The sequence below is a fragment of the Thalassophryne amazonica genome, chromosome 23 (assembly GCF_902500255.1).
Source record: "Thalassophryne amazonica chromosome 23, fThaAma1.1, whole genome shotgun sequence".
NCBI classification, from domain to species: Eukaryota; Metazoa; Chordata; class Actinopteri; order Batrachoidiformes; family Batrachoididae; genus Thalassophryne; species Thalassophryne amazonica.
Genome location: NC_047125.1, coordinates 6,562,042 through 6,581,758, shown reverse-complemented (window position 1 = coordinate 6,581,758; position 19,717 = coordinate 6,562,042). Strand labels below are relative to the sequence as shown.

General features: G+C 41.9%; 1 protein-coding gene across 1 annotated transcript; it reads left to right on the top strand.

Annotated features, from left to right (window-relative positions):
* Positions 1-170: 170 nt before the first annotated feature.
* rce1a (Ras converting CAAX endopeptidase 1a) lies at positions 171-19,717 on the top strand. The gene is made up of 8 exons (XM_034164618.1): positions 171-483; positions 6,938-7,040; positions 10,405-10,488; positions 11,806-11,884; positions 12,243-12,410; positions 13,607-13,678; positions 14,176-14,238; positions 16,467-19,717. The coding sequence occupies exons 1-8, from the start codon at positions 362-364 to the stop codon at positions 16,694-16,696; spliced, it is 921 nt and encodes a 306-aa protein (XP_034020509.1). The 5' UTR covers positions 171-361; the 3' UTR covers positions 16,697-19,717.

Here is a 19,717-nt window from a genome sequence, read left to right as displayed (position 1 = left end):
TATTATTATTATTATATTTTGGAGCACTTCTCAAATAGATTCAACATTTTAACATATTCAATTCTAGAACTTATGTGCATGAAAATTGTTTTAAACGTATTAAAATTTTGTCTCCATCGCCCTCCAGTGCAATAGGTGGCAGGGACGCATCTCAAAACTTTAAACACCAACCTCCAAATTCAACGAAGAAGAAGAAGAAAATGACGTCGTTTGACAGCGACGTGGAAGTTAGCCAGCGAAATTAGCTTTTATTTTTGAATTGGGGGATTTTATTTATGACTCTGGCTGTAGTTTTTGGCTGATGCTTGATTAAATTAGATGGTCCAGGCCGCCTCCGGTGGCGTTTGCTGCACGGGCCGCGATGCGGGAGGAGGAGGCTTCGAGCGTCGCGGACGGTCCGTGCTGGCCGTCGGTGCTGTCGTGTCTGTGGCTGGCCTGCTCCTACGTGGGCAGTTTGTACGTGTGGAGGAGCGAGCTGCCGAGGTGAGACCGCTCAGCTGCTTCTTTTATTATTAATACGTTGAAAGTCCTGTTTTGACATGAAAGTGACAGAAATTTTAACCGCGCTACAGCGGCTTCTTGTGCTAATACCGCCCCCTGCTGGTCAGCTGTGGGACAGTTGCTTTGGGTTCTTAGTGGTTCAGCACCAATGTGATTAAGAGGATCTGTAGTGAAGCACCAATGTTTACCTCCGCCAAGGAAGTTGGAGGTGGTCATGTTTGTTTGTTTGTGAACAGCCTGCAGCCCAAAATTTTTCATGTATCGTTATGAAATTTTTTACTGAAGATTCATATCCTGATAAGCAAGAAGTGATTCAGTTTTCAAGGTCCATAGATCAAAGGTTTGAGTGAGGAAAAATCTTGGAAAATTAGAAACAAATCACTGTCTTTAACATTGAACAAATTTCCAAAAATTTATAACTCATAAATTTCTTTCATATTTGAGAGTGTTGTGTAGGATGGTATCTTTTATGGACTGGCAAAGTTTTATCCGGATCTAATCCAGATTACAGATTTTGTGGCCATTTAAATTTAGCATTGAAAACCCCATTTTTTATTGACTCATCTCTTTGATGCATTTCAGTGAAACCTCACACCATAGCAGCACACCAATCAATCAATCAATCAATCAATTTTATTTATATAGCGCCAAATCACAACAAACAGTTGCCCCAAGGCGCTTTATATTGTAAGGCAAGGCCATACAATAATTACGTAAAAACCCCAATGGTCAAAACGACCCCCTGTGAGCAAGCACTTGGCGACAGTGGGAAGGAAAAACTCCCTTTTAACAGGAAGAAACCTCCAGCAGAACCAGGCTCAGGGAGGGGCAGTCCTCTGCTGGGACTGGTTGGGGCTGGGGGATAGAACCAGGAAAAAGACATGCTGTGGAGGGGAGCAGAGATCAATCACTAATGATTAAATGCAGAGTGGTGCATACAGAGCAAAAAGAGAAAGAAACACTCAGTGCATCATGGGAACCCCCCAGCAGTCTAAGTCTATAGCAGCATAACTAAGGGATGGTTCAGGGTCACCTGATCCAGCCCTAACTGTAAGCTTTAGCAAAAAGGAAAGTTTTAAGCCTAATCTTAAAAGTAGAGAGGGTGTCTGTCTCCCTGATCTGAATTGGGAGCTGGTTCCACAGGAGAGGAGCCTGAAAGCTGAAGGCTCTGCCTCCCATTCTACTCTTACAAACCCTAGGAACTACAAGTAAGCCTGCAGTCTGAGAGCGAAGCGCTCTATTCGGGTGATATGGTACTATGAGGTCCCTAAGATAAGAAGGGACCTGATTATTCAAAACCTTATAAGTAAGAAGAAGAATTTTAAATTCTATTCTAGAATTAACAGGAAGCCAATGAAGAGAGGCCAATATGGGTGAGATATGCTCTCTCCTTCTAGTCCCCGTCAGTACTCTAGCTGCAGCATTTTGAATTAACTGAAGGCTTTGCAGGGAACTTTTAGGACAACCTGATAATAATGAATTACAATAGTCCAGCCTAGAGGAAATAAATGCATGAATTAGTTTTTCAGCATCACTCTGAGACAAGACCTTTCTAATTTTAGAGATATTGCGTAAATGCAAAAAAGCAGTCTTACATATTTGTTTAATATGCGCTTTGAATGACATATCCTGATCAAAAATGACTGGTGGTGGGTGGACTCATTTACATTTTGAGCAAAGCCAATTGAGTCTAATAATAGATTAAATGCAGTGTTGAGGCTGTCATTCTCAGCATCTGTGTGGATGTTAAAATCGCCCACTATAATTATCTTATCTGAGCTAAGCACTAAGTCAGACAAAAGTTCTGAAAATTCACAGAGAAACTCACTGTAACGACCAGGTGGACGATAGATAATAACAAATAAAACTGGTTTTTGGGACTTCCAATTTGGATGGACAAGACTAAGAGTCAAGCTTTCAAATGAATTAAAGCTCTGTCTGGGTTTTTGATTAATTAATAAGCTGGAATGGAAGATTGCTGCTAATCCTCCGCCTCGGCCCGTGCTATGAGCGTTGTGGCAGTTAGTGTGAGTCGGGGGTGTTGACTCATTTAAACTAACATATTCATCCTGCTGTAACCAGGTTTCTGTAAGGCAGAATAAATCAATATGTTGATCAATTATTATATCATTTACTAACAGGGACTTAGCAGAGAGAGACCTAATGTTTAATAGACCACATTTAACTGTTTTAGTCTGTGGTGCAGTTGAAGGTGCTATATTATTTTTTCTTTTTGAATTTTTATGCTTAAATAGATTTTTGCTGGTTATTGGTGGTCTGGGAGCAGGCACCGTCTCTACGGGGATGGAGTAATGAGGGGATGGCAGGGGGAGAGAAGCTGCAGAGAGGTGTGTAAGACTACAACTCTGCTTCCTGGTCCCAACCCTGGATAGTCACGGTTTGGAGGATTTAACAAAATTGGCCAGATTTCTAGAAATGAGAGCTGCTCCATCCAAAGTGGGATGGATGCCGTCTCTCCTAACAAGACCAGGTTTTCCCCAGAAGCTTTGCCAATTATCTATGAAGCCCACCTCACCATGTGGACACGTGCACACAGGAAAATCATATGTGACATCTTCAGGGAGAAGAGGGCTTTTCTTGTTGTTGTTCTTCTTCTTCTCTGTAGTTAGTTGTAGACTGTGACCAATATGGTTTTGGGAGCCGATACCAATATTGAGGAGTAAAAAACATTTGCAGATAACACATAAAAACATTAAACTTTAATTCCCGTTATGGCAAAGACAGTTTACCGAAGGTTGAATTTTTACAGTTTAAACATAAACTTTACAAATAACTATAAATATATCCAACAACCAACCAACATACGTCATTCTGTCTTCAGTCAGATTACCAGTCACTGGGTCACATCACTCAGCTTTTGCATAAAAAACACTTCCCGTCTATTTTGTCCCTGCCTAGCTTGTGGCATATAGAGATCGCTTGTTTGTTGCTGCTGTAAAACTCTCACTCTGAATAAAAAGATATAACAGCTGGTCGCTTTGCCTGTCTCTTGTAGCTAATGTGACCATGAGGTGATGGGATCCCAGCCATGTTTGACATTTCAGCATTGTCAACAACTTATGAAATGACAACATTTCCAGCAGCCAAAGTTTTTTCTGTGTTGTTTATTTGATAAAGTGAACGTTTTCATATTGGCAAAAATAACACAGTTACCGATGTGTTTGTGAAGGCTAATCTGGGCTGATATTATCAGACAACTCATATTTGTTGGGCTCTGATTAGTAATTGGAATCAAGGACAAGTGTCATGTTGAATTCTGATCCCTGGGTGCCAGTTTTGACCCTTATATGAATTTTTACCCTTTGTTATTAAGAATGGTCTGCTACAATTATTTAATAGAATTAAGAGGCCTGACTGTATTATTCCCCACTGGGGTTAGGGTCGGCCATAAAGGAAAATTTGGTGGGGAGTCATTCAGGTGACCCAAATGAACATTTATGTATCATAAGTTACAGTTTAATATATGATATTATTGATTAATATTTTTTGTTGTATGTGTGTGTGTGTATATATATATATAGTCCATCCATCCATTTTCTTCTGCTTTATCCGTAGTCGGGTCGTGGGGGCAGCAGCTCAAGCAAAGCTGCCCAGACCTCCCGATCCACACACACCTCCCCCAGCTCCTCCGGGGGAACCCCAAGGCGTTCCTAAGACAGCCGAGAGATGTAGTCCCTCCAGCGTGTCCTGGGTCTTCCCCGGGGCCTCCTCACAATTGGACGTGCCCGGAACACCTCTCCAGCAAGGTGTCCAGGGGGCATCCGGAAAAGATGCCCGAGCCACCTCAACTGACTCCTTTCAATGTGGAGGAGCAGCGGCTCGACTCCGAGCTCCTCCCGAGTGACCGAGCTCCTCACCCTGTCTCTAAGGGAGCGCCCAGCCCCCCTGCGGAGGAAACTCATCTTGGCCGCTTGTACTCGCGATCTCGTTCTTTCGGTCATGAGCCAAATCTCATGACCATAGGTGAGGATCGAGAGCTTCGACGGCCCTGTCAATCGAGAGCTTTGCCCCCCTGCTCAGCTCTCTCTTCACCACGACGGTCCGATACAGCGACCGCATCACTGCAGATGCTGCACCGATCCGTCTATCGATCTCACGCTCCATCCGTCCCTCACTCTTGAACAAGACCCCGAGATACTTAAACTCCTCTACTTGAGGCAAGGACACTCCACTGACTTGAAGAGGGCAAAGCACCTTTTTCCGGTTGAGAACCATGGCCTCGGATTTGGTGGTGCTGATTTTCATCCCGGATGCTTCACACTCGGCTGCAAACCGCCCCAGTGCACGCTGAAGGTCCTGATTTGACGAAGCCAACAGAACCACATCGTCTGTAAACAGCAGACACGAGATTCTGTGGTTCCCAAACCAGACCCCCTCTACACCCTGGCTGCGCCTAGAAATTCTGTACATAAAGGTAATGAACAGAACCGGTGACAAAGGGCAGCCCTGGCGGAGGCCAACGTGCACTGGAAACAGGTTTGACTTACTACCGGCAATGCGAACCAAGCTCCTGCTACGGTCATACAGGGACCGGATAGCCCTTAGCAAAGGACCCCGGACCCCGTACTCCCGGAGCACTCCCCACGGGGTGCCCTGAGGGACAAGGTTGAACACCTTCTCCAGATCCACAAAACACATGTGGACTGGTTGGGCGAACTCCCATGAACCCTTGAGCATCCGATGGAGCGTGTAGAGCTGGTCTAGTGTGCCGCGACCAGGACGAAAACCATACTGCTCCTCATCAATCCGAGGTTCGACCATTGGTCGAATTCTCCTCTCCAGTACTCTGGAATAGACCTTACCGGGGAGGCTGAGGAGTGTGATCCCCCTGTAGTTGGAACACACCCTCCGGTCCCCCTTCTTAAACAGAGGGACCACCACCCCGGTCTGCCAATCCAGAGGCACTGTCCCCGATCGCCACGCGGTGTTGCAGAGGCGTGTCAGCCAAGACAGTCCCACAACATCCAGAGACTTAAAGAGACAGAGACTTAAGGTCCTTAAGTCTCTGTATATATAGTATTTGTCATAAATACATTGCCTGAGTATTTCAGTGTAAATATTGTGAAATGCCATGTATTTCTAAATGTAATTTCATTCTTTTATTAATATGTTTGAAAGCCTTGGTGCTTCCATGTTCACGCTGTGGTTGTGGGAGTTGGACCCAAACCAGTGACCTAGATGTGTTTGGTACTATGGATTTTTTTATTTTTTAAGAGAATCCTTGGATACCACTGGATTGACTTTATTTTAAAAGAATGTTATTTGGAGAGACTCTGATGAGGTTTACTGTAATGAGGTAAAGTCATCTACGACATTTTGGACAGAGTGTTTCATTGTGCGCCATCCAGCATGCTGGTGCGTCAGTGCTGAGGACGCCATCACCTGGAGAAGGCCATGGGGATGCCTGTGTTTCACCTGGCTGTGGCAGATTGATGGCTACTTCCAAAAGTTGGGAATAGACCTTGTTTGCTTGGATGGCTGCTGTCCAGGACCTATGGGTTGTTCCATTGCGTGCCAGATGTGGCAGAGCATTGCGCCGATACGTCTTGGTCCTAGACCCTGACCTAGAACCTCAGTCGGCCATTGACAATGCCACCATTTTTTCTGACAGTTGACAATCATGTCACAATGTCAGAGATGAGGTCACAATGTCTACTGTCTTGCACACAGATTTCAAATTTTCTTCATTTTCACCAAGTGCAAAATCCAGAGATTTTCATGAGTTGATTTTGGCCAAATGGACAGACCCATTTGATCTTAAATCGAGCCAGTGTATCAGTTTTTTTGTTGGTTTAGAGAGATTTTTTAAAAAAAAGTGGCCCGTTGCTATTGACACAAGGTTGGATATGTTCCTCACATTATGGCATAGTTGACTAAATCAGAAATTTGGTTGCCACTTCAATCATTTCAAAATGAGCAAATATTTGCACAAAAACAAAAAAGTCTATCAGTTTGAACATTAAATATCTTGTCTTTGTGGTGTATTCAGTTGAATATAGGTTGAAGAGGATTTGGAAATCATTGTATTCTGTTTTATTTACATTTCACACAACGTCCCAACTTCAATGGAATTCAGGTTGTAAGACACCTGTTATAGAAACACTGTGCTGGCTCAGATATTTAAGTGAACCTATTAGGATTTAATGTACTTCTTAGCTCCTGGTGTTGTAGTGTGGATGCTACAGACACGGAAATCAGTGTGTGTCCATCTGTTGGTTGGTTGGTGTCCTTCTCTGGGTAATTACTCCAGAGTCCGTACCCATTCATAGAGGATTGAAATACCTGATTTCCCATCCTGCACTCCACAGAACCAGTTTGACAGGAGCTACTGGTCCTTCAGGACAGCTGTCTTGTTGAAATATGTCATGCTGCATTTGGGATGTTGTTGCCTAATTTTCATCTCGCTCATTCCTAGAGATCACCCTGCTGTCATTAAAAGGCGGTTCACCAGCGTCTTGATCGTGTCTGGCTTGTCGCCCATTATCGTTTGGGTATGGAGGGAGTTCACAGGCATCCAGGTGAGTCCAGGTTTTTTTGTTTGTTTGTTTCTTGTCTGTTTCAGTCTTTGCTTCCTACCGAAGACTTGGTGGGAAATAGAAATTAATTTCTATTGAATTCATGGGACTCTGCAAATTCCTGAAGCTCTGTCCCAAATAGTTTTTGGGGCAGGTCTGGCAAATCAACGCATTGGTTTGGTACATGACTTTCATGTAGACTGATGCCAGTCCCCGTGGGTGGTTCTACACAGTACGACTCTATTCATGGACAGAACCTAAGACCATCAGACGCTGGACGGCACTGTATTGTGAACATCATAAGTACACAAAGAACAATGGTACGGCCTACTGTATGGTGACGGGGTAATGTAGTTGTACAGTGATGTGACATTTGATCTTCCACCCAGGATTAAAACCTGGAATTGCTGCACCACAATCTTGACAACTACCATTTTGTTTGTCCTGATAAATTACTGATAATATACTGATAAATTATTTTTTTTTACTTCGGGTTTATTGCCTTCGATGACTGACGTCATAATGAAATGCTTATCGTGTTGCGTCGTCTGACTGCAGCACACAACCTGCGCTGTGAACAATGTTTTACTAAGGTGCCACCATGAAAGGTTTTGGACTTTTTTATTATTAATGGGTCTGAATTCAATTCAATTAATTTTATTTATATAGCGCCAAATCACAACAAACCTTCCCCAAGTCGCTTTACATGGGTAAGGTCTAACGTTGTCAACCCCTTTTGAGAAGAATCTTATTTAGTTGTTTTTAGAGCCCGACTGATATGGATTTTTTTGAGTCTGATGCCGATAACGATATGTGAATGAAAAAAATGCTGATAATCGATAAATCGGCTGATTTGCCGATAGCCAATAAATGAGCCGATTTTTTTTTTTTTTTTTTTTTTTTTTATGAATACAGTGTTCTTTTTTGGACCCTTAACAAAAAAGGTATGAGCTAAAAGCTGAAGCTTTGTCCTCATATTGATTAACTTTATAACAGAGAAGAATTTTCAAGTTCAAAAAATGCAATCAAGAATTAAACCTTGTGAAATTAGCAAATGCATATCCTTAAAAAGAGTTGTGAAATACATCTGATCTTGTACCTCTTGTTGCTGCAACTTAGATATAGGTTCAAGATAAGGATATAGATCCTTATAAACTTACTTGTATGCTTTTGTCAGCCGATCAGTGCAGTGTGACGGCGAACTACGGGGGCCGGTGATGAACAGATTTAAGCAGGGGTGTAAGCAGCTCTCAGTTGAATGGAGTCAGAGCTCCATCTACTGGACAAACGGTGCAAAGACATTTTACATTGCCGACACAAACATTATTTCAGTAACTGTTCTGTTTATGAGAAATTATCTGTGTTCTATCAGCAAAATTTCGGCCGATAGTACTTTCAAAAGGGCTTATATCGGCCGATAATAATATCGGCCAGCTGATATATTGGTGGGGCTCTAGTTGTTTTATTATTTCTGTAATTTGTAAATGGACTGCATTTATGGAGCACTTTTTCCATATGAATGAGAAGCTCAAAGCGCTTTACAATGATAACTCATGTTCACCCATACACAGACACTAGGGATGGGGCTAATCCGATCCATTATCGGTATTGGGTTCCAATACCAACGTAATTCATGGATTGGAAATTTCCGATACAACCTGTGGAGTTTTCTGATCCAAGTGTGTGCGCTGAAACGTCTTGCTAGCTGTTCTGCTTGGCTGACGGGGAAGGGGTTTGCTGAACAGAGGCGTCTTTCAATGAGACGTGCAGTAATGAGACACACCTCCGTTCAGGAAATCCCTTCCGCAGTTTGCTGCCAGCTAACAGGTGAGCATTGAGGAGCACTGATGGTCGCTAACCCGAACCCTAACTTTTCAGCACAACTGGGAAGAAGCGTGTGGCGATTTACCCAGAACGGACTCCAAATATGAGCAAATTAAATACTTTTATTGATTGGTTTTGTGGTGCTTTGGAAATACAGAAATGTGCTCCGTCTTTAAAACGGTACATGTACTCGGAGCAGGCGTGCCATCTGGTGTTCAAGAGATGAATCTTCAGCCACTGACCCAAAAATTTTTACATTTACGTGTGTACATAAACATGTATACCCTTAATCATATTTATTTCATTCTTTGCATTTGCGTGTTTCAGCATTCTAAAGAGCTAAATTCTTTCCATTTCTCATCAATCGAAATTTGATTAGATTCCCCCCCACCCCCACAGGTGTGCTCCAGAAATTGCATACAGGTACATGTACCATTTTGAGGAAGGAGCGCATTTCCAAAATGCCACAAGAAACCACCAAAAATAAATAAATACAAGTACTTAATTCTTTCACCAAAACATCAAATCTAGGCTTGCATCTAAGATGTACCTTCTGGCAAATTGTAGCTGAACTTTCAGGTCTTCTTTTTTTAGAAAATCCTCCTCTGTATCACTTCATCATGAAGCTGCATACCTGGGGACTCAAAATATCATTAAAATCACCAATAATGATGATAATAAAAAAGCAAACGGAGCTCTGGTATCAATTCAATTTCAATTTATTCAATTTGTAGAGTGCCAACTCACGACGGCGTCGCCCCAAGGCGCTTCACATAAAACAGCCCAAAAACAAATTAAAATGAATTAAAAGATTAAAAAACACCATTAAAAGAGTAATAGAAATAATAATAAAAGAAATAAAAAGCATAATAACAACAATAAAAAGCATAATGATAAATATGCTAACAAAACGAGCGGGAGAATAAATGCGTCTTCAATCTGGCTTTAAAAATGTCCACAGTATAGACGCCGGAAGACTGTTCCACAGAAAGGGGGCACGATAAGAGAAAGCTCTTTGCCCCGCAGACTTTTTATTCAACCTAGGAACACAAAATAATAGACTCAGGGCGGAACGTAGGGTTTTACTAAGTCAGCCAGGTAGGAAGGTGCCAGTCCATGAACAGTGTTATAAGCTTGTAGGAGAACCTGTGGTATCAGAATAGTATCGGTATCAGCAGATATCAACATTCAGGTATCGGGATCGGAAGTGAAAATGTGGATTGATGCATCCCTAACACACACACACACACACACCTCAGTGTCAAGCCCACCGCTTAACCACTAGCCCATCACCTCCCCATAAATGTATTTATTCATTTTGTTTTTATTTTCCTTTCTTCTTTTATGGATTTACTACCTTTTTTGACATGAAATTGCCATAGATGCTGATATGGCTTCAGATCACTACCTGAACTGTCATCCGTGTGAAAAGCTACACTATAACGGCAGCTTCCAGAAGGATTGTGTGTGTTTGTGCATCACTTTGTGTGTTGTAACATAGTGGATCAGAGACTGACCCCTGACCTTCCTCTCTGTGTGTCAGACTGGTCCGTCACTATTGGCTCTGATGGGGATTCGGATTGAGGGCGTCATTCCCGCTGTCATACTCCCCCTGCTGCTCACTATGGTAAGAGAGAGCGCTGATGTGCACGTGCATAAATCACTGCCTAAAAGATGCAGCCCACCGGGGGGGGGGCAATACAATTTTGTTTTGTCTGGCTGTTTCATAAAAAAAAAAGAAAGAAGTTCTTAGCAAAAACTTTGAAATTTTTTTTATTTATGCAATATTGGCATTGAAATAAAAGAATCCATAAAAGTTGAATTGGACTGAATGAAATTGGTGCTGTTTTGAATCGAGCTCAGTACTCAGATGTGATATCCAGATCTACTAATTTTGGGGAGAAGTGCTGGCACCAGTGGGCCGACTTTATATCTGCTTTACATTTAAACAATCCAAGTGTTACAAGAAGTAGCAGGTGAATCAGCTTCGTAAAGTTTTGAAGCCTTTGGGGAAGCAGTTGGCTGGGAGTCTTGAGGTGTCGAGGTTTCAGAACTTAAACGCGGCTTCATCTTGCTTAATATTCTTTGTTGTGTGTTATTCTTTAATATCATATAGCATTATAGTAACAATCTGACATGCATATATTGCATCCGGGTCAGATTCCATCTCCTGTGTGGGGGTGTAAATCACAAGTTTCATCGACACTGTGCACAAAAAGACGCACGTCTGGTTATGAGCATAAAATTAACTTTTGTCGAAGCAGTATCAAAATACTGTTTGACTGAGAGTTAATATTTGGGGAACACTTGGTGATCAATAATGAAGGAATATTTGAGCATTAATATTGCACCCAGTGACGTCACATTAAGAGCCCTGTAAAGATTACTGCTTTAGTTTACAAGATTTATTAACAGTATTATTAATCAGGTCAGATTTCCTGTCGTTAATAAGTACTATTATGGACTAAAGCTACTTTCTAAAAAACATCTTGGTATCGCTGCATGTGATCCTCTGGGATGCCATCTGCGCCATTTGATTACCCATAAATGGCACAGACATTTACAACTCCTCCAAGAAGAGAAATCCTTGGAAGAGTTGGCTGTCCTCCAAGGGTTTCTCTTCTTGGGTCTCCAGCTACTCCAGCCTTCCAATGGCCAACTGACACTTGGGCTTTACTGAGCTCAAGTGTTTGGCTCTTCAAACATTGGCCAAAAGCGACGCTCACGGGCAGCACCCTGCTACCAGAGGGCGCTGTTTGCTGAAGAGATTTTTAACAACTGATGGGTGTTTTTGGAGGGTAGATGAGATGTTCCTGAACTAATTGTTATAACATGGGATCCTTTTTAAACAAGCCAGCTGGTTAACTTAGCTGGTTAACATTTACCTGTTGTTACTGGCACAGTGTGTCACTAGACGTTAGTGTCTGTGTTATCATGTATTCAGGTTCTGTTTCTGGGCCCCCTGACGCAGCTGGCTATGGACTGTCCCTGGACTTTCCTGGATGGGATACGGGTAGCTTGTGGTGAGCTAGTTAATGTCTTCTACTTTCTTACCCTTAAGGTGTCACTGATTTTGGCACTTTTTCTTATGTATATAAGTTGGGGGGAGGGAGATAAATACATCACCATATACGTCCAATAATCTTGTAGGCACAGTGCCTCTGCCTTCTTGTTTGTTTGCATTCCAGTCAACTGGAAAATATTTTAGCTGTTACTGAAATTGCAGTGAAAAATTTTCTTATTATACTCTTGATCTTGCCGTTATTATTATTGTTATGAAGCTGTGACTTTGTGTCATTGTTTTGTTTAGTATTTGGCTGATGTGAATCGATGTCATCAGTTTGTCCGACATTCAGTGACACTTTTTTGTGGTTCCCGCAGACCCGTGGTTCTGGGTGCTGAGTTTCAGTGACATGCGCTGGCTGAGGAATCAGGTGGTGGCACCGCTGACGGAGGAACTGGTATTCAGGGCCTGTATGTTACCCATGCTGGTACCCTGCGCCGGTCCATCTGTTGCCATCTTCACCTGCCCCCTCTTCTTTGGAGTGGGTGAGTTCTGCTAATTAAACAATGGACGCACACACACACTAATCTACAAGGAAGTCAATAGATCCAGGATGATTGCAAACCCAGGTACTTCTACACCTCTTTGAAAGTCTCATGTGCTGCAATCACAGCCTGCATTGATTCCACAATGATCACAGCATCACCAGCAAGGTCCAGGTCAATGAACCTTTCCTCATTGACAAATGCATCATAGTTGCTCTCCTCCAGGACATGGAGGCCAGCCATAGGGGTATTACCCCGACTACAGGGCCTGCAGTTCCTGAAATCCAGGTGCCCTCACTTTGGCGATCTCACTGAGATTTAGTGGTTCCCATCTGACCAGCAGATGATCCACAGAATTCTGGGACTGGAAATGCCGACGTCCTTTTACAGCTACTCACAGTAGCCATCTTAATGGGATAGTAAAGCCAAGTCATCTTTGAAGATTGAGCAGATACCCACTGTAAAGGTGATGTGCTTTGATTCCTCTGTAAACAAGCTGAGGGTCACTAGACCACAGACTGTGTCACCTGATCTTTGATTACTGGAAGAAATACCTCAGTGTCTACCTTCAGTGTCTTCACAGTCCACTTTCTCAGCTCTCCATCAGCCCAGAGTTGCTATCAAAGTGTGGACAATTGCCAGTTCAGAGTGATTATTTATCTTAAAATCATGACTTGACTATTTCACCATAATGTGGCTCTATAGGCAGAGCCAGACTTTTTCAGCAGTCTTTTTAGCCCCGCCCCCACCTTTCTAATTAGCATGGGGTCTTTCACACTGAAATTTTACAGTTTGACCACAGACGTGTCGGGAAATGCTTTTGTTGTTCAAATGTAGCACTTGTTAAAATCGCCTTTCATGTTCACGTTGAATGTTTTATCGGCGCACAACTGCCAGATGCTGTCTTACAACTTGGTTCATTAATATCCAACCTCTGAATATCAGCTGGTAGATCCACAGCCCATTTAAAAAAAAAAAAAAAAAAAAAAAAAAAAAAGCCATTAGAAATTAGTGTAAGTTCATGCTCAGACTAGTTTTCCATATTTAAAGAAGCATAATGCTACAAATGATTAACTTTGTATTTTTCCCACTTGCTGTCGGGGTGGGGGTGGGGTTGTCCTCTTATGACCTGCCTCAGTTATTGCAGCTGCAGAGTGGAAAGTGTCTGACTTGACGTAGATGTTGTCCCGTTCCAGCCCACTTCCACCATGTGATAGAGCTGCTGCGCTTCAGACAGGGGACCGTGTTCGGGATCTTCCTCTCTGCAGGTACGTCCTGACGTCACGTTCGAAGGTCGATCGACCACCTCGAAGTGTTCAGGGTTTGTTTGTGCCACATAAGCATTACTACCGACTTTTTTTGTTTTGTTTTTAAACCAAAGCTTGTTTGTCTGCTTGTACGTACCCGATTGTCACAAAATGTTGTAGCCTGAACCGTTGTAGTAGTTTGTGTTTGTTAGGGAGTGATGGGATTTTCCCCAAAACAAAACTCTCGCGCATTGGAGCCATTTCTTGGTAACAGTACTAGCAAGGTCACTTATCCCCATGAAAACCTTCAGACTAAATTCGATGGGTCTCAACTCCAGTTGATAACTTCATAAGTTACCAGTATTGACTTTAGACCACTTGGTGGTGCTGTTGCTCTTTGATGTCAAATCAAATCAAATCAATTTTATTTATATAGCGCCAAATCACAACAAACAGTTGCCCCAAGGCGCTTTGTCAAGAAAAAGAATGCTGATAATGTTTTCTCTGGTTTGTGACAGTGTTCCAGTTCTCCTACACAGCTGTGTTTGGGGCATACACTGCTTTTATCTTCATTAGAACAGGTAATGTCTTTATTTCTTACTTCTAACCTGTGCAGTTTTTTGGTCTACCTTTTGTTAAGGAGGTTGTGTTCAGCTTATGTTTTCAGTTTGTGAATCTGCCGTAAACTGTAACTTTTTCTAATAAACACCATTTGATAATATGATAAGGGATGTGAATTGTGTAACTTTTTTATTTGAATTGATGCCACTCAGCTTAATATTCAGTTATTTCTACAGTAAGTCACTTAGCTTTATTTATAGCTGCCTTCATATGTAATAATTAGTTACCTTTTCAGTTAATATTCCATTTAGTTAAAGTGTTAAAGCAGATAGATCAGTAGGCTCAATTCCTTGGACAAATCACGTAATTTGGACTGTTCAGTCCACTAAAATAAATGGGTATTGGCGTTGGCTGGGGAAGTAACCTGTGGTGAGCTGGCATCCCGTCATAGACCCTCATCCACTTTATGTTGCAGAATCTGGTGATAAGGTTTGGCGTGAGTGGGCCTCAGGAGGACTTAAAAAAAGCTTATTCAGTGAGTTTGAGATCCAACAATCTTTAGGTTTAGTTTTAAAATACTAACCCTTTCAGACCCTGGTCAAGCGTGTGCATGGTCTATCTCAATGGGCCAACAAACCTGGATCAGTGATCCTGATGTCAGTTTTTTGTAGATCCTATGTTGAATTTTCCTTGAAAGCCTTGCAGGACACATTTGTTAAAAATGGAAGCTCATTGGTTCATAGCCGAGGCATTACAGAGGTCATCAAAATTGTTTAACGTTGCCATTTTGGAAAGTGCATGCCATCGTGACTGACTGCCCACAAAAAAGTTACTTGTCTTATGATGTCTACTTCTGTAATTCCTGCAAGGAAGGAATCAAAGACCAATAAACAGTCTTCCGTTCTGTTTTGTTTTGTTTTGTTTATTTTTTGGGTCAGGAAAAAAGGACAGAAGACTGCTGAAGATACAGATGCTTGCTACTGGCATTTAAAAAAGTCCCAAGTTTGAAAATTCTAGCTTGTTACCCCTTAAAGAATTGATCTAAAGTCGAGCGGATGGTCACCTGTATGGAATTCCAGTGACTTGGATGTATTTTTCTGCAAGGAAATATTTGCACATGACACTAAGATCTTTGCGGAGTCATTGGATGTCCAGGGTCCGGTTTCATAAAGCGGTCTAATCTTTAGTGGACTAATCTTTTGACATTAGCTGTCACACAAAGTGCTTAGTTAGCTAAAGTTTCACGTCAGCTGACTGAAGTTTTTATTAGCTTGCTACAGAGGAGGCTAATTCTTATTTTAGTTGAAAAAAACTTCAGTATCTTACCTCAAAAATGGTGTACCACCAATTGAAGGAGCAGGAAGGAAGGAGAGCAGGTGTTTCAGGACCGGAATAATCCATTGGAGATGTTTACGGACACCGAGGCTGGGAGCGCGTCTGCTTTAGTGCGGCGGACTCACCCATGTTTGTAGCAGACGACTAACCCGGAAGTAAACAAAACAAAACTCGCGCATTGGAGCCATTTCTTGGTAACAGTACTAGCAAGGTCGCTTATCTCCATGAAAACCGTTGACGACTAAATTCGATGGCTAATTTACAACTTTAGCCATCGATGTGAAACGGAGATTAGATTGCTACTAGCATAGATGGCGGGGGTAGACTGAAGTACTGTGTGTGTGTGTGTGTGTGTGTGTGTGTGTGTGTGTGTGTGTGTGTATATATATATATATATATATATATATATATATATATATATATATATATATATACACACTTTTTGAGAATGGTTTAAAATACTGGTCTTTGGACTGTAACATGATATAAAGTTGGCATTATTCTAATGAAGAAGGTTGTCATCACATCCAAGTGTTTCAGATTTATTTAAATTCTTCAGATTTAAAAAACGTGTTTTAAGATTCGCTTTCAAGGACTTGACAGAACCTGACCTTCTGACCTCCAGTGGCGGGTTATTCCAGGAGATCAGAACATGATAAAATGCTCTACAAAGTACATTCCAAGTTTAAATGAAGTTTCAACATAATAAAATCACTTCTATTTAATTTGCTTGTCAAATGCCAAGTGGGGCCACATGTGGCCTACGGGCCGCCCATTGGGCGGTTCTGCACAGCGACAGAAAGACAGATGGAAGAAGCTTTTTCTGTGGCGTGCGCGTGTATTTGTGCTTGACATCTTAACCGCTGTGCAATGATAACATGTATTTCTGACGTCTTCATTTTGTGTGTCACAGGTCACCTGATTGGTCCGGTTCTCTGCCATTCATTCTGTAACCACATGGGTTTCCCTGCCGTCAGTAGCGCCCTGGAGCATCCACACCGCTTCACCATCCTCACCTGCTACGTGCTGGGCGTTATCCTGTTCTTCCTCTTCCTGTTCCCCTTCACTGACCCGTCCTACTACAGCCTACCCACACCAGTTTGTACCCTTGCCACCTCCCCCAGCGACCTCTGCCCTCTCTGATCTGAGCCTTCGTTGTCCAACACTTGGCTCAAGTCCCCTTTTGTTGACGAATCTGTTTGTGGCTGTTTAGTTTAAGGTCAGGTCCAGTTTGGACCGATAGTACCTCCAGCGTGCCATGTGGGCAGTTGTGGCAATCAACTTTCCCATCGGCTGTATTGTCAGATTTATTGACGACCCCAATACGCGGGTTTAGTGTAGAAGACCATGTCCTCAATCTCGTCAGCTTATGACGAGGTATCAGAATGTACCTTTTTGGTGTACGCGGCCTCGTCAGACATCTTCACGCTGTCAGTGCTACACGTTGATGCTAGAAAAAGTCACTTCCTGTGGGGTCTCGTGGCTGCAGTGCATTCTGGGCTACGGAGGCTAATCTTAATGTCTGAGATTCCTCGGTTGGACGTCAAATAAGACAAACTGCAAAACAATCGGCTCTTTTTTTTAAACAATGACTTTTAAGCTGGAGTTTCCATTTATTTGAGGACTTTGCTGTTCCAGGAAGTTCTAATTGAGTAAATTTAATTTTATATCACTCTGCATGTTTCAGTGCTAGTAGTTTGTGTTTGTTAGGGAGTTGATGGGATTTTCCCAACTTAGGGTTATGTTGAAGACATACAACCATAATAATAATAATAATAAAAAAATACATATCCACTGTGGAGGAAAAACAGCTCTTCCTCTACGGGTTTGGGGTTCAGGCTACAATGAATGATTACTACAGTTATAGTTTCAAATGGCAGTTAGTCTATAAAATGATGAAAAATTTCCATGATTTTTTTTCCCCAGAGGCCAAGATGATGCTTTTAAATGTTTTTCCAACCAATAGTCCAAAAAACAAGATATTTCCATTAAAATAACATGGAGAAATCAAGTAATAACTCACTCGGGAGAAGCTGGGAATGTTTGGAATTCTTCATTGATAAATTTTGACAGATTATTGACATAATTGATTATCTGTAGAGAAGAGTTACAGCTCTAAACTGACTTGGCAGCTACAATAAACTGAGGCAAAGTCCATGTTAAGATGGTGAAATGTGTAAAAAGTCTTTAGCCACACTTTTTAAAAAAGTTTTTCCATAACTATCCCCTCCTGCAAGAAATAAGAAATGGATCAAACTCTTCTTCTGCCTTCAAACATTCAAATTCTACTTCGTAGCTGGTCAAACAGTGAGGAGAAGCTGAACTGAAGAAGCACCTCTTGTTCCATGTTCACCTGATATTTTATCAATTAGATTTGGATTAAAATAATCAAATTTTCAAGTATTCTGAAAAACATTACTCTCTAATCTAGTAATGACTGAGGCCTCCAGGTTTCAGTGTAAGTATGTTATATATTATTTGACCAGGAGGTGTCAGTGGTCTCAAATAAGCTGTTAAATTGCATTTGAAGTAATGAAGCTTTTGGTGAAGCAGTTGGCTGGCAGGCTCGACGATGCTTCATCCTGCCACTACTGTTGTTCGCAGCAAAATATTCCTTAATATGAAATATTTGCGCCAAATTCAATCTTTTTAGAGCTTTTTAAGTGCACAACTGTATGCGTTGTGCCTTTGTCCGTTGGAGGAGCATTAAAAATTCCATAAGGCAGAAAACAAAGTTGTCGTTGCGAGATGAGACATACAACGGTGTTGTACGGCTTTAAGCTCCTTGTTTAAAAAAATAGAAAAAATAGAAAAATTAAAGGATTTACCTATTTTAAACTGCTGATTAGTGCTTGTCCAATTTGGATAACATAGTGGAGTATACCCCTGTTGTCTGAACAGCGTTCTGGTAGACAGCTTGTCCATCCCCACCTGTGAAAATCTTGTGATTTTAATTAATTGATCAGCAGTAGTAACAATGAAAATTAGACCAACAGTCATTGGAGGAAAGAAGTGCTTAGTTGACTGTTGCTACCACACACTTGTGTGGAGGTGGAAATGTAGATCTTGTCGTTCTGAAGACAAAGACTTGATGTGATGTATTCCTCCGACGAGGATGTTTGGGCATTTTCAATTTGTTACCGTCATGTTCCGGTTTTCATCAATAATCAAGCTGTGCTTTGCGTTTTAGGTGACCAGTATTTCCCCTAGAATTTTTGTTTTCCAGGCCCGACAGTACTCGCTAAAAAGATACTCAAATTGTGAGGTGCATAGAAATCACAAATAATCCCAACTGCAGGATAATAGAAAACACATATACTTATTAAATAACAATCAGTATTTTCACTAAAATCTCTTCAAAAATCCTTTTTAAGTAACAATCTCAATCAAAAGCAACCTTTTTGGTGTAGGTCAGCACACGTCTTAACATCTGTCCCATTGGTTATGTACTTTATTACCCCCTAGTGACCAACTCCGGTGTAGGTTATGACCACCCCTTCTTCCATTCTGACGAGTACAACTTCTCGATGATTTTGATACGTCGTCTCTGAGGACAATCCTTTGCTGTTGGCAGAAGGACTTTGCGTCAAAGGACTGAAGGCCATCCATCCGCTTTCTTCTTCTTGGTTTGTTGCTAGTTTTACTGCATACCTGGTGAGAGGCAGGTTATGGTAGATGTTTCACCAGTCTGTCATGGTGCTAGATGAGAACCATTGGGCCTCACATTCAGGATTATACTTGGTTTAGAACTAGTTTGCCTGATTGTCTCACTGCGAGGCAACAATACCTATAAAGTTTTGGCCACATGACACATTTCTTTTTGTATGATCCAGCACTCGGGTGCCTCGATGTTGAGGACCTCAGTGGTTGGAGAAGGCCAAGGGGACACCCATATTTCTCCTGGTTGTTGCAGCTAAATTACTTTTTATAGGTGGGGATGGACCAGTTGTCTACCAGGGTAGTTGGCATCCAGGCCCTGGGTCAGTTCTGTGGTGCGGTGGATGCATGGCACCAGTCCATGCTCCCAGACCGACTGTGCCTACTGTTTGGGCTCGTAGAGGAAACTGTAGTACCACTTCTGATCAGTATATAACAAAAAGGCACAGAAATGAGAATTACTGGTGATTCAGGTATGACATTTTTACTCGTTCCACCAGCTAGAAC